The sequence below is a fragment of the Somniosus microcephalus genome, chromosome 5, assembly GCF_052327205.1.
Source record: "Somniosus microcephalus isolate GS21.2 chromosome 5, FLI_Smic_1.0, whole genome shotgun sequence".
NCBI lineage: Eukaryota > Metazoa > Chordata > Chondrichthyes > Squaliformes > Somniosidae > Somniosus > Somniosus microcephalus.
Window position 1 is genome coordinate 283487492 of NC_140991.1, and position 26918 is coordinate 283514409.

Consider the following 26918-nt stretch of genomic DNA (forward strand, 5'->3'; position numbering starts at 1 on the left):
GGTCAGCGTCCTGTTTGCGGTGTGAGCTCGGAGGGGCGCGAGCGCCTGGTAAACCGGAGGGGAGAGCACGGCACGAAGCAGTGGCGGGGGAGGGTTGCAGTCAGCCGAGCTGCAGAAGTGCGCCACCAGGGGAGTGACGACCGATTGGAGATCGAGAGACAGATAAAACAAAAGAGCGGCGCGCGCGCCATGGGCCGCGCTCTCTTGTAGGCCGATGCGGCGGGAGGGGTCGCGGCTGAGATAACGGACGACACGCACCCCGCACCGGAGTAGTAGTAGTAGTAGTAGTCGGCGGCCGCCGCCATGGAATTCCAGCAGTTCGTCGACGTCGCGGACAAATGGTGTTACAACACCCCATTCGAGCTGATCGCCACCGAGGAGGCAGAGAGCCGCCTGGATTTCTACGCGGACCCCGGCGTCTCCTTCTACGTCCTGTGCCCAGACAGCGACTTCAGGGATAATTTCGTGAGTTGCCGAGCGGGCGGGCCCGGTTGATCCTTTCCCTCTCCCTTTTTCTCTCTCTGTTTGGCCCGGCCTTGCTGCATCCACTTGCTGCGTCATGGCGGCCGGTTCCTATGGCACCCGGGCTGGGCCGGCGACCACCTGTACCTTCCCCCTCGCCCCCCAAGCTCTTATCTCCGCATCGATTTAACGACAGCCGCCCCTTCTCCCGAGCCCTTCCCTGATGATGGCAGAAGCCCACCCAGGGCATCCCCGCCCATTGAGCCTAACCTCTTCTCCCCCAGACCAGAAACCCACCCAGGGCATCCCCCCCCCCTGTTTTTGCCCCAGATCGGGCTCCTCGAGGGGAGGTTTCAGTTATTGCTTTCGCTCCTTGGTAATGCTGCGCAACAAAGAGCAAGCGTCAGACTTTACTGCATTTTTCTTGTCTGGTTTCTGATGGGTGAATGCGGACATCTGCTGACTGAATTTTACACGGTCGAGGTTTATACCTGCGGGAGCCGGGGGCTGAGTCCACACTCCCAGTACAGGCGCAGTTATATAATGCTGCAGCTCAAGTCCCTCCCTGAGCTCCTCTTCGCGTTTTCTGTATGCAGAACAGATTGTTCAGACAGATTATCTGCCAAGACCGGTTTGGAAAGTTGCACACTTATATTTTTTTTTAATTGTAATGTCCACAGCCAACTATTTTTATATTGCAAGTTTCTAATGCGTCAAACTTAGCAACAGCTGGAGAATCCATTTTGCAGTTTAAATCGGGAATCTGAATTCATGTCCAATTCCTATCTCTTCTGTCGCCACCCTAAAAAAAGCTACTGTTGAAAGAGTTGATTTTTTATAAATTTGTCTGGAAAACTGATCGTGAATCTTGCACAATGTCATGGAGCGGTACAATCGTTGCCCACATCAAATGATTTAATTGCTATGCCCTTGTCGGTATGAGAAAATCAGATGACTTGCCTGATTCAGCATTGCCTCCACAAGCATACTCATCATAAATACGCATTAATTATTTAGGAATATTTGTTGCTTCTAACATTCCTGTAGCAAAACTTTTTTTTGTGGGGTGGGGAAGAAAATAATTTTGATCTCTTAAGACATAACAGCTCTGAAGTTTTTAATGATGTAATTATTTTACATGACACTTAAATGAGTTTCTGTCCTTAACAATACAAAAAGGTGTATGAAAGATTCCCTCCCTCCCTCCCAATCCCTAGTGGCCCAGCAAGGAGCTGAGCTGTATACATCAATAATATCCTAGGTTTAAATTCTGATAGGGCAGCGGTAGGGGGTACTAAAGTTGGCTTCAGCACCTCTAGATTAGGGAGGAGTAAATTACTTGGGGTCCCCTACTCCTGTTGGAAACATGGGTGTGGATGTTGGGCTTAGTTGTAATGCCCTCCATAGCTAGATAGCCCGTTGACGCTCACTGGGTACAAGTAAAGACTGGCTGAGATGCCCAAGAGCATCTGGGGAACAATGCTCCAGGAAAAGTCAGTGGAGTGGAGGGGACAGAATCATCAGGGGCGGGGAAGAAATGGTGTATAAGTTCAGTCACAAAGATTTGATCATTGTAGTAAAAAAATGTTTTAAAATATCTAACCTTGCTTTTGATTTGTTCATAGTTTTGGAGGTTGGCTATGAAGTCATAAGATTGGTCTATTCTGAAGAATAATAGCTTTTGTTTGCTTTCTTCAACGTTCTAGGTACCTAAACTGAGACACATTTTGCTCCACACCTAGAATCATAAAATTTTGCGCCACATACGGAAACCATTTGATCCAAAGTGCCTGTGCCGGCTCTCTGAAAGCTATCTCCTTGGTTCCATTTTCTTGCTGTTTTAAATATTTAATTTTCAAATAATTATCCATGTCCCTTTTTAAAAAAAAAGCTATAATTATGGATTCTGCTCCCATCACTGTTTGTAATAGGCCATTCCATGTTCAAACAATCCTCCTGCATAAAAAAACTTTCTGCTAACCTCTTCCATCATCCTGATTCCTGGCAACCACGTGTCTAGTTTATGAAGAAACTTTATGTTGTACCCGGATCTGGAATTTTTATTATTCACATAAGGTGATATTTCTTATCTGCATCTTCTGACGCAACAAACTATTAATGAAACTGTAGAAACATGCAATAGATGTATCGAGCAAGTTAACTACAAGCATACTTTTTTGAAAGAGGTATGTTATAATTATGCCCTATCTAAGCCCGTTGTAACTGAAGTCACTGGAATAGATGCTCTGATGATTTTCTTAACAGCAGGACTTCTTCCTTCCAGTAAATTAAAAAAAAAAAAAAAATCAAGATCACCAAATTATATTGGGATAGCCTAACTGTTTGGATTCTTGCTACAAATAAATGGCGGTTCTTGCAGTGTTGGAGAAAAAACTTGCTGTAAGTTTTTAAAAAATGATTCTGGTTAGATCTGGATTTCCGATCTGGTTTTAAAGAAAAGCTCTACTCATGTTAACCATTAATGTTTAACAGAACACTACACCAGAATTTGAAATACAAAACCAGTGACTGACTTAAATTCACTGGGAACTGTTTATCTGGTAAGTCCTCTCATGAAAATGTACTTGCTATTTCCATTCCCTTCTGTTGTGCCCCTGTTTGTGCAGAGATGGAAGATTTCACAGGTCCATGTTTGAACCTTCATTTGCTGGGAGGAGGACTGTTGGCATTTGCCTGTTGGACTTGTAGAATAAATTGGAAAAACTACACTGCTTCAACTCCATATCCTTTCCATCCCCAAGACCACTTGCATTCACTGTTGCAACGCCTGACACCTCAGCCCCTCTGCTGCTTAAAACAGAGTTATACATGCCTTTGTCATATCCAGACTAGACTACTCTAGTGCTTTCATTGGCCTCCCAATTTCCACCCTTCATAAACTCGCAACGATGCTGTATGTACCTGTATGGCACTAAATCCTGCATAACCCAGTTCTCACTGACCTAAATTGGCTCCCTGTCCCTCAGTACCTCAAGTTTAAAACCTTCATCTTTACATTCCCCCACCCCCCCCCCCCCCCATGGCCTCACCTCATCATACCTTTGCACCCCCTCTCACTCCAACAACTCCCCCAAACTTTCCTTTTCCTCTGACTCTAGCTTTCCTCCCTCTCATCCCTATAATTGGTGAAAGATACTTCAGTTGCCTGGCTCTTACTTTCCAGAATTCCCTCCTGAAACTTCTCCACACACACTCTCAAAATCAATCTCTTGAATCACCCAAGATGTTGGTCAACGCTCCTAATCTTTCTTTCCTGGCTCGGTGCCCATTTTTCATCTGCCTTCTGTAAAGCACCGTGGGATATTTTGTGTTAAAGTAGATGTAAGTGGCTGTTTGTTTCCTCGTGCTAGAAACAGCTGTGCTGTTTGCATAGCTGAGCCCACAGAAGGCAGAACAGTAAGATACCGAGTTCTTGATTTCATTTCTAAGTCTTCAGTTCTCTCCTTGGTCAAGCCTGAAAGCCAGAATTAAAATTCTACTCTGAATTGGGAATCTCACTAGTTCTCCCAGTGACTATATGGGCGAGGGAGGGACAAGAATTATGAATTAGTTTTGTCCATTAAGTGGAAGCACATGCTATCTGTTGAAGTCCTCAGTGAGTCTTTCAAACTGAAGGAAGACAGCTGACAACATAGCAAAGCTATATTGAACATGTGTTTGGAGAAAAACAGTCTTTTTCTCCCTTAGTGGGATTTGTGGCATTTATTTAAAGAACACTGTTGTAATACAGATGTTCTCGCTTGCTCTAGTTGTCTCTTTCGTTTATACGATGACAAAAGGACACTTCATTAGTGTACAGTTGGTCCATACAACATAATGCCTTGCCATGCAGTCCGAAGCTAAAGCGTTTGAGTATGTGTGTATTTTTGGGGTAATGGAGTTGCTGAAAAGATTTAGCCAAGGCCCATGTAGCACATGTGTACAGGTCACAGAATGACTGGGAGTGAATGATGCAAAGGTGATTTTCATGGAACCATAACAACATAGAAGGCGGCCATTTGGTTCACCAAGGTGCCAACTCCAAAATTAATTCCATAGCTCTGTATCTTCCTATGCTTTAAATATTTATTGATTTTTCCCTCGGAGATGCAATGGTTGTCTCAACCACTCCCTGTGACAAAATATTTCTATTGGTTTTTTTTTTACGGTGGCTGTCGAGGTCCATATGTTATATTTTCCATGTCCTGTCTGACCATTGAAGATATAATATATCACTAAAATTAGCTTAATCTCCATTTTAAACAAGATCATCTGAGTCATCGTATGAGTCTGGTTTTATGGGTCTCTTGTCACCTGGGATTGATGATTCAAGAGGGATCAGAAGAAATTTGATTGCTGTAATCCATCTATATGTTGTGGATCATTTTCTGCTCTCGGAAAGAATTCTGTGTGGGTGAGGTGAAAATTGATAATTTGGCCATCTGCTGTCGGTGTTTACTAGTTCAAGGCTACTGAGCATAACCTGACAATGCCTTAGCTCTGATGGTGCACAAACCAGGAACTGAGGGACTAGGTTCTGATTCTGGGACTTTAAAAAAAAAAAAAAAAAAAAAAACCACAACACCTCTTGAAAGGTGGCTAGGCAAGCCCTCTTTCCTGAATGAGGAGCTGATAAAATGTAATTTGGATTTTGGGCCAGTTGATGTGGCAAATGATAATTGCCACTACCCTTTTCGGTTTCAGGAACACCCTAGATGGTACAAGTAGCACTAAGAAAAAAGTCCTTTTGTTCAACACTCTCTGCTGATGACTTCTAAAAGGGGGTGACTGAACTACGTCTGTGTGCCTGGTCCAATTATCCCGAATGCTCTAATCCTGCTCCATCCTGGTCTCAACTTCCTGTGTGCAATGCCATAGGAGATTGACTAGTAAAACAAAATCATGCTTTAATCGCAAAGAAATGCTAAATGGGGAAAGAGACCACTTGACAAAGAAGGCTGATTTCTATTTTCTAACATGTTTAATATTACTCAACAATACACGGACATGATATAATGCAACATTTTCTACATTCCAAATGACATGTTCGATGCACCCACCCACTCTACCTTGATGGTTCTTTTTTGCTCCCATGGCAGACACACACAGCTGTGTTTTTTTTGGAATTTGGCATATGCTCTTCAAAATACTACTACTCTTTGATGCGAAGTCATAATTATGCACTTTTTGCCAGTCAAAGTGTCACTTGTTATTAAGATGCATTCCATGTGTCCTTCCACTAGTCTCTAGACAGTTCGAATCACCTCCTGCAGGGTTTCTCTGAATTGTTGGCTTTTACTTCCTTTACAAACCGTGGGCCTGATTTTCAGATGTAAGTTTCCACTTCTTCTGCTTTTATATTTTAATTCTAATCTTGCAGATGTTTTGAATCTACGCACAATCCAGGACACGTTTACTCTCTGAAGAAAGCAGTAAGTTTACGCATTCAAGAGTAAGCTGTGAAAGGTCCAAAAAGCTACTCTTGTGACTACTCTTTGAGCCTTAATGACCTGAGGTGTGATACAACCTGAAGAGTCCCATCATCTGTTTGTGGCATGCTCTAGAAACAGAGGACATGGCTCAAGCTTAAAAGAAAGAAGGTGCACAGTTTAAACTGAACTACTTGAGGGTAATGAACATGTGAAACAAACCACTCAGAGAGACGGATTATGTGGAAAAGCAAAATTCAAGGGAGAATGGAATAGCTATTTGTGGGAGTGGGTGATTTGAGAGGCATTATTTTTGGGGTCACCCTATTGGACCTGAGGGTCTTCCTGGTTGTGAACTTCCTCATATTTAGTGTACTCAAAGCTGTGAAAGCCAGACAGTGCATTCTTTGCTAATTAATATTCTGACTAAATGGTTTGTTGGGTTGATATGCACAGGGAGGTTAGTGAGGGTGCATAGTTCATTAATGATGATGTGTTACTAGTGTTGAGCTCAGTAGGTGAGACAGATGAGGAGTGAACCAACAAGGTGTATGTATATAGACAAATGGTAGAGGACAAACAGGCTCCAGGTATTAGGTAGGACTGAGGAGGATGAGGTCAAGATTAATGAGGAAATGTGCATGGGGAACAGTGCAGGTCATCTGAACTTTGACAGACAGTCGGTGGTACTAAAATAGAGGGAAGAGGTTTTCTGTATTTGGCACTGACTGCAGCTTAGGTTGAGAAACTTAATACATTTGCAAAAGAAATGGACAACAAAACCCAATCCAGTAATTTGAGCTCTGGCCCGTACTCCAAATAGAGCCTCAGATTCCCAACACAGGCGTAATTTGTTCCAGGAAAATGTCCAGGAATTTACAATGCTGTACAAACATCTGAGTGAGAATAACGATTTTATTCTGGATTATTTACATTTTTTATGGGACAGCAGCTCAAACCAAATTTACAATTTTTGGATCAATACAATGTGATGCTTCCTGCTATTTGCCAATTCGGGATTGGTGGCCTCCAAGACAAAATTGAGCAATTTGATTGTTTCTCTTCACTTGATAGCTGCCAGCTGAATTGCACTGTTCTATCTGTTCACATTGAGTCAGTTGGATATTTGGTTACTGAATAAGTATGTCCCCATTTTAGCCAGTCACAAATTTTTATCCTGCAGGTTGTGATGCGACAAATGTTTGTTAGATGCAAGACTTTTTATTTAAAAAAAATAAAAAAATAAAAATATTGATATTCGCACAACAGAGAGATTTAGCACTAATTGTGATTTAGCACTAATTGTGTTGTATCAGTAAAGAACAAGCTATCGCCTCTGCTATGACTTGAGGATTGGTCTGGTTTGTTTTCTGCTTTGTGCCCACCATGTGTTATGGCATGATACCCACATATAGTCTTTCTTTTACATAAATCTGTTGGGGACTTTCCACAGCTTGATCACATCTCATTGAAAATATGCAGTGGCCGCTGATAATCAAGTGCAGATTTTACTGTGAAATACTTTGATCTGTTTGTACAGATGTTCTGAAGACATCCTGAATGAACAGTTTATACATGCATATTAAAAGAAAGAACTTGCATTTATATAGCGCCTTTTATGTCCTTGGGAAGTCCCAAAGAGCTTCACAGCCAGTTAATTGCTATTGAGGTGTAGTCACCTTTTGTAGGCAAACGTTGCAGCCAATTTGAGCACCGCAAGATCCCACAAACTGCAACTGTTTTTGGTGGTGTTGGTTGAAGGGTAAAGGTCCTTTCTGTAATGACACAGCCTAAACCCCATACACTACTGTAGCTGTGGATAACTGTTTTAAATAAATGCATCAGTACTCTGCCGCTATTTATAAAACGCAAAATTCTGTTGGCTTTTTTATGGCTTTATCTACCTGCACTTGCATGGAATTATGTGAGAGTCCCTAGGTATCTTTGTCACCCTTCAATATCTTTCCATTGTGTGAATCTTTTATTCCTTATTACCCCCCCCCCCTCAGAATGTATTGTCATACAATTATCCGTATTAAATTGCACCTGCCAATCATGCCAGTGCTGGAAATCTGAAACAAAAACAAAACACTGGCAACACTCAGCAGGTCAGGCAGCCTCCTTCGGGAAAATAGTTGACATTTCGGGTATAAATACATTCTCTTACAATCCTCTTGTGTTATCAGCAAAATTTAAGATTGTGTTCCCTATGCCCAACAGTTCCAAGGAACAGGCTGGAGAGAGTACCTGTGTAGTAGTAATTTAATGAGAAATAGACAGCATGGATTTAGAAAGGTAAGTTGTGCCCAACAAATGTCCTCTGACTTCAAGAACATTACATGTAAAGTAGATTATGATAGGGTTTATCTGGGCTTCTAGAAAGCTTTTGGCAAGATCCCACATGAACATCTACGAATAAAATTAAAAGCCACAGGAATCCAGTGCAGAACACTGACTAGGTAAGAAGTTGGCTTTAAAATAAATAGCACTTGAGAGTTGTAATCATCCTCCCACTCGTTTCTAATCTGCATTAATGATCTGGAGATTGTAACCTTGGCAAACATGCCAATGACACGAAAATAAGACTTGCATGATACAGTTCTGCAGTTGAGCACAGAAGTGGCAAATTAAACTTAACAACACTTGGCTATGCAATGCTTTACATATATATCATTAAAAATCGTGTGTGTGCATACTTCCTCTCCACTTTCCTTTGGGCCTTCTTCCCCACCCCCATGCTGCTAGATCCCAACGGTGCCAGATCCTAGCACACCCCTGCCGCACACTCTAGCCGCGTTGGATCCTAGAATCTCTTCCCTCCCCTGGGAACACCTCTCATAGATACATAGATACATAGAAGATAGGAGCAGGAGTAGGCCATTCGGCCCTTCGTGCCTGCTCCGCCATTCGATGAGATCATGGCTGATCCTTTAATTCAGTATCCCGTCCCCGCCTTCTCTCCGTAACCCTTAACCCCTTTTGCCCGTAGAAATATATCTAATTCCCTCTTAAATATATTTAATGAGCTGGCGTACACTGCCCTCTGTGGCAATGAGTTCCACAGGTTCACCACTCTCTGAGTGAAGAAATTCCCCCTCATCTCTGTCCTAAATGGTTTAGCCCTTATCCTTAAATTATGTCCTCTAGTTCTGTTCTCACCCGCCAAGGGAAACATTCCTTCTGCATCCAGTCTGTCTAGACCTGTCAGAATTTTATACACTTCTATGAGGTCCCCTCTCAATCTTCTAAACTCCAGTGTGTACATCCCTAAACTACATAGTCTCTCCTCATAGGTCATTCCCGCCATTCCTGGTATCAGCCTGGTGAATCGCCGCTGCACCCCCTCCATGGCAAGAACATCCTTCCTCAGATGAGGCGACCAAAACTGTACACAGTACTCGAGGTGTGGTCTCACCAGTGCCCTGTACAGCTGCAGCAAGGTATCCCTGTTCCTGTATTCTAACCCTTTTGCTATGAAGGCCAGCATACCGTTTGCCTTCTTGACCGCCTGTTGCACCTGCATGCTCGCCTTCAGTGACTGGTGTACAAGAACACCCAGGTCTCTCTGTACTTCCCCCTCTCCCAATCTATTGCCATTTAAATAATAATTTGCCCTCCCGTTCCTGCACCCAAGGTGGATAACTTCGCACTTGTCCACATTATAGTGCATCTGCCATTTATCCGCCCAATCGCCCAGTCTGTCCAAATCGCTCTGGAGCTTCCTGGTCTCTTCCTCTGAGCCCACCCCCCCTCCTAGTTTAGTGTCGTCTGCAAATTTGGAAATGCTGCATCCGACTCCCTGATCCAGGTCATTAATGTAAATTGTGAACAGCTGGGGGCCCAGGACAGATCCCTGTGGTACCCCACTTGTTACTGCCTGCCATTCAGAAAATGAGCCGTTTATTCCAACTCTCTGTTTTCTATCTGACAGCCAGTTCCCTATCCACGCCAAAACTTTCCCCTTTATCCCATGAGCCTCAATTTTCCATGCTAATCTTTTATGTGGGACCTTATCGAAGGCCTTTTGGAAGTCCAGGTACACCACATCTACTGGCTCTCCCCCATCTATTCTACCAGTTACTCCCTCAAAAAATTCCAATAGATTAGTCAAGCACGATTTACCCTTTGTAAATCCATGTTGACTCTGTCCTATCCTGTCCCCATTTGCTAAGTGCTCCGCTATTTCATCCTTAATGATGGACTCCAGCATTTTGCCCACAACTGATGTAAGGCTTACAGGTCTGTAATTACCTGCTTTTTCCCTACCCCCCTTTTTGAATAGTGGGGTAACGTTAGCTACCCTCCAATCCATCGGCACTGTTCCCGAGTCTAATGAATTCTGAAAAATCATCCTTAGTGCATCCGCTATCTCTAGGGCCACCTCCTTCAGTACCCTAGGATGCATGTTATCAGGCCCTGGGGATTTGTCCACCTTCAATCCCTTTAGCTTCCTTAACACCATATCCTTAGAGATATTGATTTGCGTCAGTTCCTCCTTTGCCAATGTCCCTATTTTTCCCGATATCCCAGGGAGGTTTTTTGTGTCTTCGTAAAGACTGACCCAAAGTATGCATTTAGTTGATCTGCCATTTCCTTATTTCCCATTATATATTCCCCCGTATCTGACTGCAATGGACCAACTTTGGTTTTCACCAGTCTTTTCCTTTTGATATATTTATAAAAGCTTTTGGAGTTAGTTTTTATATTTTCCGCCAGCTTGTTTTCGTAAGCTATTTTGCCCCTCTTGATCATGCCCTTTGCCCTCCTTTGCTCTATCTTAAACTGTTCCCAATCTTCCGCTCTGGCGCTTTTTTTGGCTATTTTATACGCCCTATCTTTGGATTTTATGCTGTCTCTAATTTCCCCTGTTATCCACGGTTGAGTCACCTTTTTAGATTTCCTTTTATGCCAGATTGGTATAAACAATTTTTGCAATTTTGTCATTCTATCTTTAAATGTTTGCCATTGTTTATCTACCTCCAGTCCTCCCAGGAACGTTGTCCAATCAGACCTACTCAGTTCCCGTCTCATGGCATCATAATTCCCCTTGTTTAAATTCAGGACCTTAGTCTCTGAGTCAATTTCTTCGCTCTCCATTTCGAGTGAGAAATCGATCATGTTATGATCGCTCTGACCCAAGGGTCCCCGTACAACAAGATTACTGATTAGTCCCTTCTCATTGCACAGTACCCAGTCCAATATAGCCTGTTCCCGAGTTGGTTCCTCGACATATTGATCCAGATAACCATCCCTTAAACACTCAAGGAATTCCTCCTCCTCATTATTTTTACTGATTAGGCTAGTCCAATCTATATGTAAGTTAAAGTCACCTATGATGACAGCTGTGCTCTTATTGCACGCTTCTCTAATTTCCCTCGTGATGCCCTCCCTAACCTCTATTTTACTATTTGGAGGCCTATATACCACTCCTATTAATGTTTTTCGCCCCTCGCTATTTCTTAGCTCCACCCATATAGATTCTGTATTAACTGAGTTAATATCCTTCTTTTCAATTGCATTTATCCCCTCTTTTACTAGCAATGCTACCCCTCCTCCCTTTCTTTTTTGTCGATCCTTCCTAAATACTGAATACCCCTGTATGTTAAGCTCCCAGCCCTGCTCACCCTGCAACCATGTTTCCGTAATCCCAATTAGATCATAATTATTAACCTCTATTTCCACAGCTAATTCATCTACCTTGTTCCTGATGCTTCTCGCATTAAGGTATAAAACCCTCAGGCTTTTTTTATGCTCACATTTTTTATGAATTAGTTTGGCCCTTTGTTTTTTGTTCCTCACCCTTTTACCATTTATTTCTGTCTGCCTTTCACTTTCCTCTATTTCACTACATAGGTTTCTAGCCCCCTGCCATACTAGTTTAAATGCTCCCGAACTGCTTTATCAAAAATTACCCCGAGAACATCAGTTCCATCTCTGCACAGGTGTAGACCGTCCCTTTTGTATAGGTCACACCTACCACAAAACTGGTTCCAATGCCTCAAAAATTTAAAACCCTCCCTCTTACACCACTGCTCAAGCCACGTATTTAGCCTAACTATCCTGTTCTCTGTACTCTTACTAGCACGTGGCACTGGTAGTAATCCAGAGATTACTACCTTCGAGGTCCTACTTTTTAGCTTGGCTCCTAACTCCCTAAATTCTACTTGTAGGACCTCTTCCCTTTTTTTAGCTACGTCGTTGGTACCAACATGTATCACGACAACTGGCTGTTCCCCCTCCCCCTCCAGAATGTTCTGCACCCTCAGTGCTATTAAACCCAGAGACCACATTCCCAGTGCTCTCTGATCCCAGTACACCCCCAGTGCTCCCAGGCCCTGAGATCACACACCAGTGATCTCATATTCCTGGGCCTGTCCCAGTGTTTGTGGAACCCTGGGACCCCCTACCTACCACTCCCACCCCCTGGAAAAAATTTACTGCTATCCTTGGATAGCTCTACAAAAGAGCCGGCACAGGCACGATGGGCCAATTGGCCTCCTTCTGTGCTGTATCATTCTATGGTTCTAAGTGACCAGATAATCTGTTTTTGGTGGTGTTGAGGGATAAATATTGGCCAAGACAACCCCCTGCTCCTCTTTGAATAGTGTCATGGGATCTTTTACGTCCACCTGAGACAGCAGAGGGAGCCTAGGGTTAAAGTCTCCTCCGAAAGATGGCACCCCGGACAGTGCAACACTACCTCAGTACAAATGTTCCCTCTAAGGAGTGCAGGCATACAGCTGCGCATCGATCAGGAGATCCCGTGCAGGCCGCTTACCAGCTGTTGCCGCTGGCAAATATGAGCGGCCGCACAGCAATTTTAAAGGGACCGTGCACGGAAAAAAATTAGAGGGAACATTGCTCAGTACTATACTGAAGTGCCAGCCTTCGTTATATGCTCTAGTTTCTGATTTGGACAGGTTGGGTGATGCAATATAATGTGGATAAATGTGAGGTTATCCACTTTGGTGGCAAAAACAGGAAGGCAGATTATTATCTGAATGGCAATAGATTGGGAGAAGGGGAATAGATTGGGAGAAGGGAAAGTGCAACGAGACCTGGGTGTCCTTGTGCACCAGTCGCTGAAGGTAAGCATGCAGGTGCAGCAGGCGGTTAAGAAGGCAAATGATATGTTGGCCTTCGTAGTGAGAGGGTTCGAGTACAGGAACAAGGATGTCTTGCTGCAGTTATACAGGGCCTTAGTGAGACCACATCTTGAGTATTGTGTGCAGTTTTGGTCGCCTTATCTGAGGAAGGATGTTCTTGCCATGGAAGGAGTTCAGCGAAGATTCACCAGACTGATACCTGGGATGGCAGGAATGACGTATGAGGAGAGATTGGGACGATTGGGCTTGTACTCGTTGGAGTTTAGAAGAATGAGAGGGGATCTCATTGAAACTTATAAAATTCTGTCAGGACTGGACAGACTAGATGCAGGAAGGATGTTCCCGATGGCGGGGGAGTCCAGAACCAGGGGTCACAGTCTAAGGATAAGGGGTAAGCCATTTAGGCTGGAAATGAGGAGGAATTTCTTCACCCAGAGAGTGGTGAACCTGTGGAATTCTCTACCACAGAAGGCAGTAGAGGCCAATACATATTAAATATATTCAAGAAGGAGTTATATATATTTCTTAAGGCTAAAGGGATCAAGGGATATGGGGAGAAAGCAGGGACCGGGTACTGAATTTGGATGATCAGCCATGATCTCATTGAATGGCGAAGCAGGCTCGAGGGGCCGAATGGCCTACTCCTGCTCCTATCTTCTATGTTTCTATGTTTTCTGGTGTGGATTTGAGCCGACGACCTTCAGTTTCAGAGGTAAGAGTGCTACCACTGAACCAAGGCTGGCGCCTATTATAAAATACCATATCCTCCAGCTTGGCATGAGCAATGCCATGGGAGATCTGAACAAATACAAACATTGTATGTAATAAATGTGATTCTATAGAGGGAAACATTGAAAGTGATAAATCTGCCAGATCCTTTGTGTCCAGGCAATGTGACGCTTTAAGCGCCAAGGGCATATAGCCAGAACAGGAGGATACAAGTCTTTGGAGGTTATGCTAGGCTCTGCAATATACTGATCAGGCCACACTTGTGGTATTCTGTTCATTTCTGGTTACCATATATCACAAAAAAAATGTAAGCATTGAGGAGGCCGCAAAGAGGGTGTAACCTGAGACGAGATTACAGAAGCTGAAGATCGCTAGCTTAGAAAGAAGTGTATTGACCCTGATCCCCAATGTTTCCAGACCCTGGAACCCCCCTCCGCTGCTCTTGTGGCATCCTCCTCAGTGCTTCCAACCCGAGCATCTAATCTTTTATTCCCACACCGTGGCACCTCCCTCCTTCCTGGTATTCTGACACCAGGACCATTCTCCCACTACTACTAGACCCCTGGAACACACTGCAGTGCTCCCACTGAATATTTCATGACCCCTCCACCACCACAATCAGTCCCAGACCCTAGGACTCATCTCCTAATACTCGTACCCCACGATTCTCACCCAATACACTTCATTCCTCACTGCTTCCAGACCTATGTACTCCTCTTGCATACTCTGAGTCCCTACCAGTGCATTCGACTGTATTTCCCAGTTTGCTGGAAACAATCCCACCGGACATCCCCACTTCCTTACGCAATCCCTGTCCTCTGACTTCGTAAACCGTGATTGCAAAAGGACACTTATTGAAAATGTTACCTTTTTTATATTTTAATACTTTCAATACCTGGAATTAAAATGCCCTTTTCTTATCAGTGAGAGCACTAGTACACTTACTATTATTCCGCTGGCTGTTGATGACCTCTCTTCCTGGATATGAACTTTGAAAAGTTAGCTATACCTAGAATGGCTACATCACAGGAGGAGGCCATTCGGCCCGTCGAGCCCGTGCCGACTCTCTGCAAGAGCACTACTTGTTGTATCATCTTGTTGATTTACATGGGTCTCTGGTTGATAGAATTAATTAAGAGTATTTGCCAATCTAGGCAATTGATTGTTTTGCTTTGGGAACAAATAGCTCGCTGAAACCATTAGTTGCCAGCAGTTAGCAAACTGAATGGTTAGTTGAAAATTTCTCATTATGTTGTGCCTTTGCTGGCCAGGGAAAATGAAAAGTCTATTCTATTTGTGATGTGGAAATCTCACGGGCCAGTAAGCAGAGGATTTTATTCAATGCTGTCTGTGGTGGAGCTGTTTGGAGTAACTTTACGTGCTTTCACAGAGCTCTGCTGTCCTGAACAGATCACGATTAAGTGTTTGTGTTTCAACCTGGCCTGTTCACTTGAGTTCACAAATTCCCACTTCCAGATTCAGCACTGCTTTGTTATAGTCCTATTAGTATGTGAAGGAAGGATGTTGGATTACCTGGCCTGAGTGTGGTCTTCACTCTGCAATTGTCCATAGAAATTCAACAGTTTGGTTCAACCTGAGCCAGTGGCTGGGAGGGAGCTGGAATCGTGGCGAGGGTAGAGAGTTTGTGGTGGGGTCCAAAGTTGGTGGCTTCAGCTTTCCCAATGTTTAACTGAATGAAAGAAATTACAGCTCATCTGACAACTGGTTATTGGGAAAGCAGTCTGACAGTACAGAGGCTGTGAAAAGGCAAATCTGGATCTCATCGTACATGTGGAAGCTGACCTCATTTTTGTGGATGATGTTGCCAAAGGGTATCATGTAGAAGAAGCCAAAGGATAGCGTGTAGATGAAGGAGTGGGCCGTGACTGCACTAAGCTGCCTGTGTGGGAGAGCATGGTGGTAGGAGTAGGGGTTGAGTTAAGGCTGCTCTTAAGGACTTTAACCTCGTTAATGTTTCGCAAAATCCTAGATCCACATGACGTATCCATTCACTATCCACCAACCTGTATAGCACACAATGAGCACTATAAAAATGCAAGTTGTTGTTGAAGTTCATTTGTTTCCTTGTATAATGTAATTTCACTGTGTAGCCAACCTCTAGGTTGAGTGGATATGTCTCAATTTTGTAAAACTTCACTTGTGCTACATTTTCTGGCTCAGTTCTAGAAATTGATAGGCAGCCCAATTTTTCTTTATTGATTATGTAATCCTGCCATAGCATGGTTTGCTGAGTCACAAATGAGTACACTATTGCAAGGGGCCACACAAGAACCTTTGTATTGCTTTTTGTAAGTAAACACAGAGCTCTCATTGATATATTGGTCTCCCTCCAGCAGCACTAAGATCATTCCCTTACTCTGACAAAAAGTTACTTTAAAAAAAAAACTTCTGTGTAGGGTAGTTGAAAAGATTGGCAAAGTCATTGGAAAGAAAAATCGGGCAGGGTGTATCACGGGTGGCCAATTTGCTACTGCCTGTTTTGCACCCCTGTCAAAGTTGAATTTTATCCCCACTGACTCTATATTCAGACAGTACTGCAATTTGAAAGATTATGGATTTTTTTTAAAAACAGGTAGAGTAGTCAAGGTTCTCACTGAAGCTGCAAACAATCTCCTGATAATTCATTTGGGTAAAAGCACTGTACTAACCACTAGGTAGGTCCCAGGTGAGATGTTGGCTGGGACAGTGATCCGGGGGGCAGGGGGGCTACAATTGGCCTTGGACTAAGGAATAGAGAATGCCATGTTCATGATTACAATCTTCTGATACTTGCTGGAAGCATGTATGTTGGATGAGGACAAGAACAGGTTCTATAATGACCCTTCTGCAGTTGAATAGCTCGCTGACTTACTTTCTGAATTCCTGAATAATGCTGACTTGGAGGAGCTGGCTGGCTGCAAGCACCCCTTGAACTCTACATGAACATGAGACATTGTTTCTGAAGTTAAGAAAGTGATGGGCCGGGGAAGGGAAGAAGTGTATGCTCATTTCAGGGGTTTGTTCATCTGAAGTACCAGTATCTGTACAGATATACAGTAGTGGGTAACTTTCAAAGCAGGTCCTATGAAGTTATCTCTGGGTTTTCAGAAAATTCCATAAAATTTACCAATTTCTACAAAATGCTGTAAACTGTAAAATAATCCTTATACTTAATCTTCTAACTCCCCCCCCCCCCCCCCCACTTTATATTAAGCTTACTTTCCAAACTCTTCAAAATGACGACTCCTGTCAAAACAGGATCTGCTTTGTTCTCGCCCTGTCACCTGGCATGCACTGACCGAGCAGCTCCATGCACTGACCGAGCAGCTCCATGCACTGACCGAGCAGCTCCATGCACTGACCGAGCAGCTCCATGCACTGACCGAGCAGCTCCATGCACTGCACCAGTCAAGATTAGGCACCTATTTTAGTTGACTCTTCTTTCTCTTGTTCCCCCTTCTCCCTAACCCGTAGTTATTGCGATTGTATAATAACGCAGGCCATGGGACCTTCTAGGTCAATACTACTCCACTTTGAAGTACATTTATCCACCGAATCGTGGTTTGAAAGACTTGAGAGTTTTTGTCTTTCCTCTACAGCCCTTCTCTAGTAATGGGTCTTCAACAGCTGAAAGACTGGGGTAAAGAATAGTTCTCCAACCTCTGCCATTACTTAAGTAAATGGGGAGAGGGAAGAGAGAGAAAAACTCCCAGAGAAATACAAGGCACCTTATTGGAGCAGGATTCCAAATGGCTGTAGTCTCTAATTGATGTTATTCACTTTTTAAAGTCTGGCCTTTAATTAGCCTGATTCTAGACACAAAAAGGCTTCGAGGGGTATAGGGAGAGAGCGGGAATATGGTATTGAGATCGAGGATCAGCCATGGTCATATTGAATGGCGGAGCAGGCTCGAAGGGCCGAATGGCCTACTCCAGCTCCTATGTTTCTATGATCATCTACCAAGACCAATTGATTTCAAGAATGCAGAGTAATTTCATGCATTGTGCATTCCATTGTTTAAATGCTCCTGTCCTTATTAAATAGTGCATCCTCTGATTATTGTGAGTGATACTACAGGAGATCTGCAGCAATGATTTAAAAAAAAAAAAAAAATCTTGCTTCTGTCGCATTTGATCACAGTTTGTTACAAATAGAAAAACATGTTTTTAAAAGAGCTCTGACCTGGAGCCCAAAACTTGCAAGCACTGTACTTGCCTCTAATGCACCATAGAAATTTACAAGCAGCTACAATTACCTGAATTCCCACATTGAGCACTTGCGCAGTGGCCTTAACAGAATGGGCCAGGTTAGCAGCTAAACATTACTCATGTTCCAGACTACATGTGAGCCACATCATGGGGAAATCTACTAGTTATTTAAAAGATTATGCGTAGACAGGGTAACTAGAAATGAGGCAATCACAAATGGTTATATGAAAGACTGCAGTGAAGTACATAGCATTGAAATTAGTAAAATGTATTGTTCGCTTAAATAATGCATGTTTTTTCCTCCTAACTCAATCTCTTCAGCACGTGTGGAGTGAAAGTGAAGACTGCCTACCATTCCTACAATTGGTACAAGAGTACATCTTATCCTGTGGGAAGAAGACCCTCTCTGAAGTACTGGAAAAAGTCTTCAAGTCATTCAAACCTGTAAGTGCCAAATGTTAGTATTTTAAAAAAACTATAGAATTAACTATTTGACCCAAACCCTGCAGTTTATTGTCCATCTTTTAAACATGATATGTGCAGACTGAAATATATTTAGGGTTTTCAGCTCTCTGCCCTGATAGTTGCTTAAAAGGAATCTGATTGTATTCAGGCCAAATATCTCTTCCATCCCCTTGCAGTTACCATCAATTGTTTATCAGAACTGAAACAGTTCTTATTACTCTACTCTAATTGATGAACTGTTGATGTTTGGAGGTGGAACCTAGATGCTGCAGTGGATTAGACACCAGCCTTTTCACCTATAGTACTTTGGTTCCAATTCAATCCAGATAGTGTGCACCCTGTTCAGGATCACATGAATTTAATTTGAGCAGATTCAACTTGGTTCCTAACGGATATGGGGCCCATACACAGCTGTCTGTAATTTTACATTTATTTGGCACTGAATTACTAATCTCCCACAGATCAAAGGATGGCTGGATTGGGAAATGGAAAAAATGTCAGTGGTACAGTGCTAGAAACTTTTGAGGCCCTTTTGAGGTTGTTGGGGCAGATGAGAAAGAACTTATCCTGCACTGAACCTGACACGGTAGTGCTTAACCATAACTTGGGTGTCTGAAATGGACATTGTTCAATCCTTGGCATGTCATCCAGCTGAGGTAGTGCTGCTGTAGTATGGTGCAAGGACCTCTACCTGGTTGCGATTGAATGATAACTGTTTGACTCCTTTTCCAATCTCCTCCATGACTGTGGGCCCACTACCAAAAATCAAGCCATTTTTGAACTCGCTGATGTTATGTCTTGCGGAGATCCTCCTTCCCCCAGTTTCCAACCTTGTTGCTTCTAAACTTTATCACTATCTGTTTGTAGCTGCTCCAAAAGATTCACAATCAGAACTGTCTCAACAGACCCATAATTTCTGTTTGCTTCTTTTCCACAAAACTTGTAACTACTCTTTTTTTTCTTCTCCCTCCTCTTGTCCTATCTCTACCTACCTACATCTATGATTCTTCTCATAGTCTCCACCACTTTGACTGTTTCAGGTTCTCTGGAGCCAATCTTCTTCTCTTGACCATGGACATCCAGTCCTTCCCTGTCCACTCCCTTCCCCAGGATGATCTCTGGGCCCTCTGCCTCTTCCTTGCGCAGCACTCCTACCAGTCCCCATTTACTACCAGCCTGCTCTGCTTTGTGCCCTCAACAGTTTCTCCCTTTTAATTCCACTGACTTTCTCCTGATAAAATATGTTAATAGCATGTGCATGGATCCCTCCCAGCTATACTTGTCTTTCCACTCACACCCCTTCTATGATCTCATCCTCTGTTGCATGGATTTTATAATTTAGGCATGCTGTTTGTCAGGTAAATGGGATAGGATTGAAATTTATCCACAGAATCAGGATATCCCTATTACAGCACAGTAGTTGCAACGGCAAGGTGAAGGCTTTTGTTTGGGCATGTTGATATTTGTTGTCACGGATGTAGTGGATGCTAACTTAAAATTATTTGGTGGAGGGATGGGAGGAGCTGTCAGTAGATTTCAGGGAAGAGGGGGCGAGGGAGATACCCTTTGCTGTATTGCAAGCCCGGTTATGATTTTACTACAAGTACAAGGTGGTGGAAGATTCCCCCATCCCTCCCCGCCTCTTGTATTTATAGTGGACGTGTTTATTTGCAACACCAAAAACTCTGATTGTTCCACTTGGATGATAAGTGCTGATTGGCCCTCTTGGAGGACAAGACACACCTGGGAATGTGTAATTAGATCCTCCCTGCCTACATAATCAGTTACTTTGCAAAGTGTAATTCGAGCCATTCTGACTGCCTGCTCCAGACAGAACCAAGCTCATTTGAAACAGACCGGGCTCACCCTCGCGAGTTAAGACCTTCTTCCACATGCAAACAAGTTCCCGCCCCCACCGCCCAAGTTCCTGACTCTTTTTCCCCCCCCCCCCCAACCCCCGCCACAAAAAGTTCTTGAGCTCCTCCCAGCACCACCTCCTCCCCCAAGCTCAAGTTCCTGCTGACCTTCTCTTTCATAACCCCACACCTGGCCCAAGTTCCGGATCTCCCTCCACTCAAGTTCCTGACCTTCTCCCCGTGCCCAAGTTCCTGACCTTCTCCCCCTGCCCAAGTTCCTGACCACCTCTCTTCCCACCCCAGCTTCCTGACCTCCTCCCCCTGCCCAAGTTCCTGACCTTCTCCCCCTGCCCAAGTTCCTGACCTTCTCCCCCTGCCCAAGTTCCTGACCACCACTCTTCCCACCCCAGCTTCCTGACCTCCTCCCCCTGCCCAAGTTCCTGACCTTCTCCCCCTGCCCAAGTTCCTGACCACCTCTCTTCCCACCCCAGCTTCCTGACCTCCTCCCCCTGCCCAAGTTCCTGACCACCACTCTTCCCACCCCAGCTTCCTGACCTCCTCCCCCTGCCCAAGTTCCTGACCTTCTCCCCCTGCCCAAGTTCCTGACCACCTCTCTTCCCACCCCAGCTTCCTGACCTTCTCCCCCTGCCCAAGTTCCTGACCACCTCTCTTCCCACCCCAGCTTCCTGACCTTCTCCCCCTGCCCAAGTTCCTGACCACCACTCTTCCCACCCCAGCTTCCTGACCTCCTCCCCCTGCCCAAGTTCCTGACCTTCTCCCCCTGCCCAAGTTCCTGACCACCTCTCTTCCCACCCCAGCTTCCTGACCTTCTCCCCTGCCCAAGTTCCTCTCCCCCTCCCCCCCCCCCCCCCCCCCCCCCCCCCGACCTGATCACGTTCTCGCTCTCGTCATCCCTTTCAGACCTGGATCCATCACCACTGTGCTATCTGTACTCTCTCCCCCTCCCCCCGATTTCCTGACCTCCCTTCGCGCCCCCCCCCCCCTGCGATTTTCTCTCTCCCCGATTCTCTCTCTCTCTCTCCTCCCTTACCCCTCTCTGTGTGTCTTCCCATCTCTCTCTCTCTCTCTCTCCCCCTACCCCCACTGAGTCCCCCTCTCTCCCCTGACGATCCGATCTTCTCTTCCCTTTCCCCCCCCCCCCCCCGGGCAAGCACCGATGCGCAAAAAGAGGCGGTGCCGACTGCGCGCACGTGCAGAAGGATACACAAATGTTCGTGCAGATAATCACTCTGATTTGTAATTGGTGTGGTTGAACTAGATGGTTAACATAAGAAATAGTAGCAGGGGTAGGCCATTTGGCCCCTTGAGCCTGCTCCGCCATACAATAAGATCATGGCTAATCTGATCTTGGCCTCAATTCCACTTCCCTGCCTGCTCCCCATAACCCTCGACTCCCCTGTAGCTCAAATACCTGTCCATCTCCAGCTTGAATATAGTCACTGGCCCAGCCTCCACAGCTCTCTGGGGTAGAGAATTCCAAAGATTTGCGACCCTCTGAGCGAAGAAATTCCTCCTCATCTCCGTCTTAACTGGGTGATTCCTTATCCTGAAACTATACCCTCTAGTTCTAGATTCCCCCACAAGGGGAAACATCCTCTCCGCATCTACCCTGTCAAGCCCCCTCAGAATCTTATGTTTCAATAAGATCACCTCTCATTCTTCTAAACTCCAATGAGTATAGGCCCAACCTGCTCAACTTTTCCTCATAAGACAGCCCTTTCATCTCAGGAATCAACCTCGTGAACCTTTGCTGAACTGCCTCCAATGCAAGTATATCCCTCCTTAAATAAGGAGACCAAAACTGTACGCAGCACTCCAGGTGTGGTCTCACTGACACCCTGTACAGTTGTAGCAAGACTTCCCTACTTTTATACTCCATTCCCCTTGCAATAAAGGCCAACATTCCATTTACCTTCCTCAGAATGAACAATGAACCTTTGCGTATTGTCTTAAACACCAGTGTTGATGAAATGCACTTATCGCCAATGTTCCCTGTAAGCTGCGCTTTGTTCTGCGTGGCCTGTTTGTCAGTGCGTGGTGCCTTTAAATTTCTGCACATGCACAGTATTTACATTGGTGAAGCCGGTTAGCCTGCGTGGGACCTTTCCCATTGCTGCGCGGCTGCACAGCTTAGAGGGAAAATTGCTTGTAGCATGCTTTTTATTGTACTTTTTACAACCAATACAATATTACGCTTTTCAGCAATTCTGAACAGAGTTGGGAATCTCCATCAGGTTCATGTTTTAAATGATGAGTCCTAACTATTTTTGGGAGAGCAAGGGAAAAGTAGGGAGGAGAGCTGATTTGGCACAATTGCTGTGAAACGCCCCAAGATGTTGACAATTATAGTACAAGGCATGCTGTTTTCTTGCAAATTATCTCATATTTCACAGACCTAACTTATTCAAATCGCCATTCAATTTTGTTTTAAAAGAACTGTTTCTGTTGTGATGCATTATTCCTCTTGCGGAATGATTCTGAAATGGATTGGGTTTTGAGCTAGTTGTGAACAGGTTTGTGGTCGCTGCAGTGGTTGGTGTTCCCTAATACTAGGAACTTTCTTCAGGAAATTCTAACTCGGCTGTCAGGCTCCAAAGAAAGAGTTGGATGAGAAATATTTTTTTTTTTAAACCCTGCATGTACAGCAGCACTGACTGTTGACTTCTTTCACATGAGTAGAGGAAGTCAGTATTTCGAGGTGCACAAGAAAACTCTCTCAAAGTATTTTTAGTAACTGCTGTACAATTTCCCAGAAATTCTGAAAACAGAACGAGAACAAATGAGGTAAGAAGTGACAGTTTCATCAGTTCGATTAATTGTGCCTAAAGAACACGATGTGCTTTGGCATTAGAGGAAAGGAGCTTGAATGCACGCCACAATAGAGAGACGGAGTTAAAATCGGATATGGTACAGAATATTTAGAGTGCGCAACTGAGGCATAAACTGTAACTGGACTATACTTGTGAGATGGCCAACTAATTAAAGTAGCGACGTGAGGTTAAAGAAAATCATTACAGCTCCAGTTGCATTGTGCAAAAGGTACATTTGATTATATCCTCCCGCCTCCCCCTAATCAGAGAACTATATGTGGAACAGATGTTCAAAGTCTCTTAAAACAAAACACTCTTATTTGGGCAACCTACATTAATAAAGCACAAAAGAATAAGTGCTGAATAAATGCAGGGCCAAAATTTGTCAAAAAATGTACGTGGCCTGATGTTTGTGCTTTTTCAGTTACTGATTGAAATCTTGTTTTTAATCTTAAAGTACATGCGTTTCTAGCGCCCTCATGAAATTTGATCAAAAGAAAAATCACAGCTCCCATGCTGGCTCAGTGCAGTGAGCCCAGGAAAGCCCCAGTTTCACTCCATGTTCTGTGCTCAGCAAGCTGATCTCAGCTGAACCCAGCATCACTGGGCTAGGAGCAGGAACCCTGGTTAATTTTCTCTCTTTCCCTCCCCACTCACTCCTCCCTCTCTCCCCCAGTTTGTACATGATCTTAATATGAAACTTCAAAAAAAAAATTGGCAATTGATCTGCTGTGATGGGGTTTTGTAATACGCCATTGCATCCTGGGATGCTAAGTAGCTTGCCTTATTGTAGTGCACTACATCTGATGGGGGATCATGGAAAAGGAATACAGTGAAGGATTTGTGCGCAGTGTATTAATGTTGTGAGGATGTCTGCATAATTTTAATTATTTGAGGATTTACCAACTGGTTCAGAAGAGTTTTGGCCTGATTGGTTAAATGATGTGATTCAAAGCTGTTGCATGACGGCAATACAATTTTAATGGTCACTTTTCATTCTAAATGAGCAGCAGTGCTGAGAAAGGGTTGTATGAGCACGCGCAGATGGTTGCCACAGTGATGGGTAGGCCACTGCGCGCCAGGATGAGTTTGCCTTTTATTTGGTTTCAGCTGTGCAGTGTGAGCATGCTTTGTTTGCGGTGCTGACACTGCAGAAAGCTCAGCAATTATGGGGCGAGTTGCTACAGTTACAGCTGACTTGCTGTCGCTGAGAGCAGGTGCATAGCTGCAGCTTCTCCCTCCCAGCAACGACCGCTGGCTTGTGGGGAAACTTTCTTGCTTGGTAGGTTATCTTGAGTACATGGAATAAATGTCGTGTCCCACGTAACATCCACTTGGTTCTCTCGTGGAATAAGTCACGTCCCACGTACATACGTAAGACCATCATGTACTATTGCCTGTGTTAGGTGTATATAGCATGCTTTTATTAAATGCCTTTTTTGATAACTCTGCTCAAACACTACTTTCTGCTGCTTTTTATATTTTATGTGTTTTGAGGTGGGTGAGGGGATCAACATTTGCTCAAGTTTCTACTTTGTTCGATTCCCTTTTTGTGGTTGGGTTGACTAACTCAGAATTTCATTCACACAGTTGCTGGGTCTTCCCGACGTAGATGATGATGCATTTGAAGATTACAATGCCGACGTCGAAGAGGAGGAGCCTGAAGCGGACAGCCAGCATATGAGCGTCAGTCAACAGTAAATGTGCGCAAAGAAAAGTCAGCTTGTGTGAAGTTCAGTCATTTTATTGATGGATGACCCACATTCACCCTTCCCTCCCCGATACCTAAATAGCCTTTTATTTGCATCAAGTTGAAACAGCATTCCTAAACCTTATCTAGTTTGTTCTATACGTCTCTTTAACTGTTCATCATTTTGTCAAACTGTAAGGAGGTGTGAAATTTTTGGCATCGAGGTGAATGTACTAAACTGGCTTTTGAGGGGAAAAATCCGCTGTTTGGATCGATCTGTATTGGGTATGTAAAGCTGCTTTAATTTCAGGTTAGGTTTTTTAGTTGGGCTTTTATTTAACAAAAGATGGTTTTTAAAATAAAATGGATTGATGTAATCCACATTTCAATTAATATGGCTTTCGAGCAATACCCAGTGATTGTCCTGCTAAAATGCACATTGCCGTAAGGATTGTTCACTGGGAAACTTTTATTAATAGGTTGCTCCATAGAATGACATAGATTTTACAGCACAGAAATGGGCCATTCAGCCCAACTGGTCTGTGCCAGAGTTTATGCTCCACAAGAGCCTCCTCCCACCCTACTTCATCTAACCCCATCAGCATATCCTTCCATTTATTTTGGCATAATTTGAATTTCAAATACCCATCTTGATTACATTTTTTTTAAAGGATATTGATTGTGGGTATTTAACTGAAGTCGCGCGATAATGACATTGTTCCGAAGCAACCAGTTGTGGCGAGTCTGGAGAGTAACTGTTTAGTACAGGCTTCACTTTTTAAGTTCCATCAGGTAATTTTACAGTGATTGCTTCACTTAAAATATCCTCGAGGACACTTTAATTAAAATGCAACACTGACAGAACTGACATCTGCTTGCATCAACTTGTTACATTGTAAAAGCAAAAGAATGTGCTGTTGTGTAGAAGCTTGAGGGCATTAAATACTGTTTTCTGCTACTGCTGTATGTACTGCAGGTACTGTATACTGTACTGCATTCATTATTGCTTGGCTTTTAATGCATTGCAGTTTGTTGGGTACTTTACTGATTACTTCCTATGCATCTTAGATCAAACATTTACAGCTATAACATTCCCAGTTGTAGAGCAAAAATAGCACAGACTTTAGCTCTTCATTAATGTGTGTTAATAGAAGGAGCTGTAAACTTGCCTTTAGTGGGGGGGGGGGGGGAATTTAGTAACATGCGTATGAAAGAATTAAAAAAAAAAAGTAATGCTCATTGAATAATGGATGGGTTATTCAATATGTTGTAAGTGGTATTGTACTGTACCTGGCCTGTGGACCTCTTGTACTATATCTGTGTGTATACTGTAGAACAGAATGCCTTGTGTAATCCTAGAACATTTGAGGTAGCAGAAAATCTTAATGTTTTAAAATGCTCTTCTAATGAGCTGAGGATTTGAAGCAGGTCGGGGCATTCCTTTGCCTGTGGTCGGAGAGTCTGTTCCTTTATTCACTTGAGTAAGTAAGGCCATGAGCAAGAGTGCCGTTTAATGTAAATGTTCTGTTCTACAGTATATGTACTGTACAGATAATTGAAGTAAAAGCTTGGTCTGTACTTTGTGTGAACAGTACCCAGTGTTTTAATATGTTACGTGACAGTTGAGCATCTGATTTTGTTCGTCCCGAAGGAGGGAGGGAGGGAGCCTACTGTTCACAGCTGTTGAATTACCTCTCTCTCTCTTAAATGCATGACTGGTTGATACAGGAGGTATTTTAATTTTGGTAGTTTATAAAAATTACTTTATAGTTGATGTGTCATAGTCTGTTACAACCTGCAACACTTCATTTATAGATACCTCAATGCTTTTGTTGACCTAGCAGCCTGAATTTAAAAAATGGTTTAAAAACAAATTGGTCAGATTTCTCTATTATAAATTAGCCTCATAATACTGTTTGAAATTATATTAGATTTAATAAAAGATAATAGTATTAATGAAATTGGTGTTCTCTCCTTTTGGATTGATTTAAAGCATTACATTTGTGCATTTAGACTGAATTTGTAAAGCAAATGTGTTTGTTTTTAATAGTTATGAAAGATAACTTGGATAGGTGAACAAAAGGATACTGTACTTTAACATGCTCAACACTAAACATGCTGAAAATAAATTATTCAAACATT

General features: G+C 43.6%; 1 protein-coding gene across 1 annotated transcript; it reads left to right on the forward strand.

Annotated features, from left to right (window-relative positions):
• mturn (maturin, neural progenitor differentiation regulator homolog (Xenopus)) lies at positions 1-26918 on the forward strand. Its single transcript, XM_085989040.1, has 3 exons — positions 1-465; positions 18256-18378; positions 24677-26918. Exons 1-3 carry the CDS (start codon positions 304-306, stop codon positions 24785-24787), a joined length of 396 nt encoding a protein of 131 aa, XP_085845166.1. The 5' UTR covers positions 1-303; the 3' UTR covers positions 24788-26918.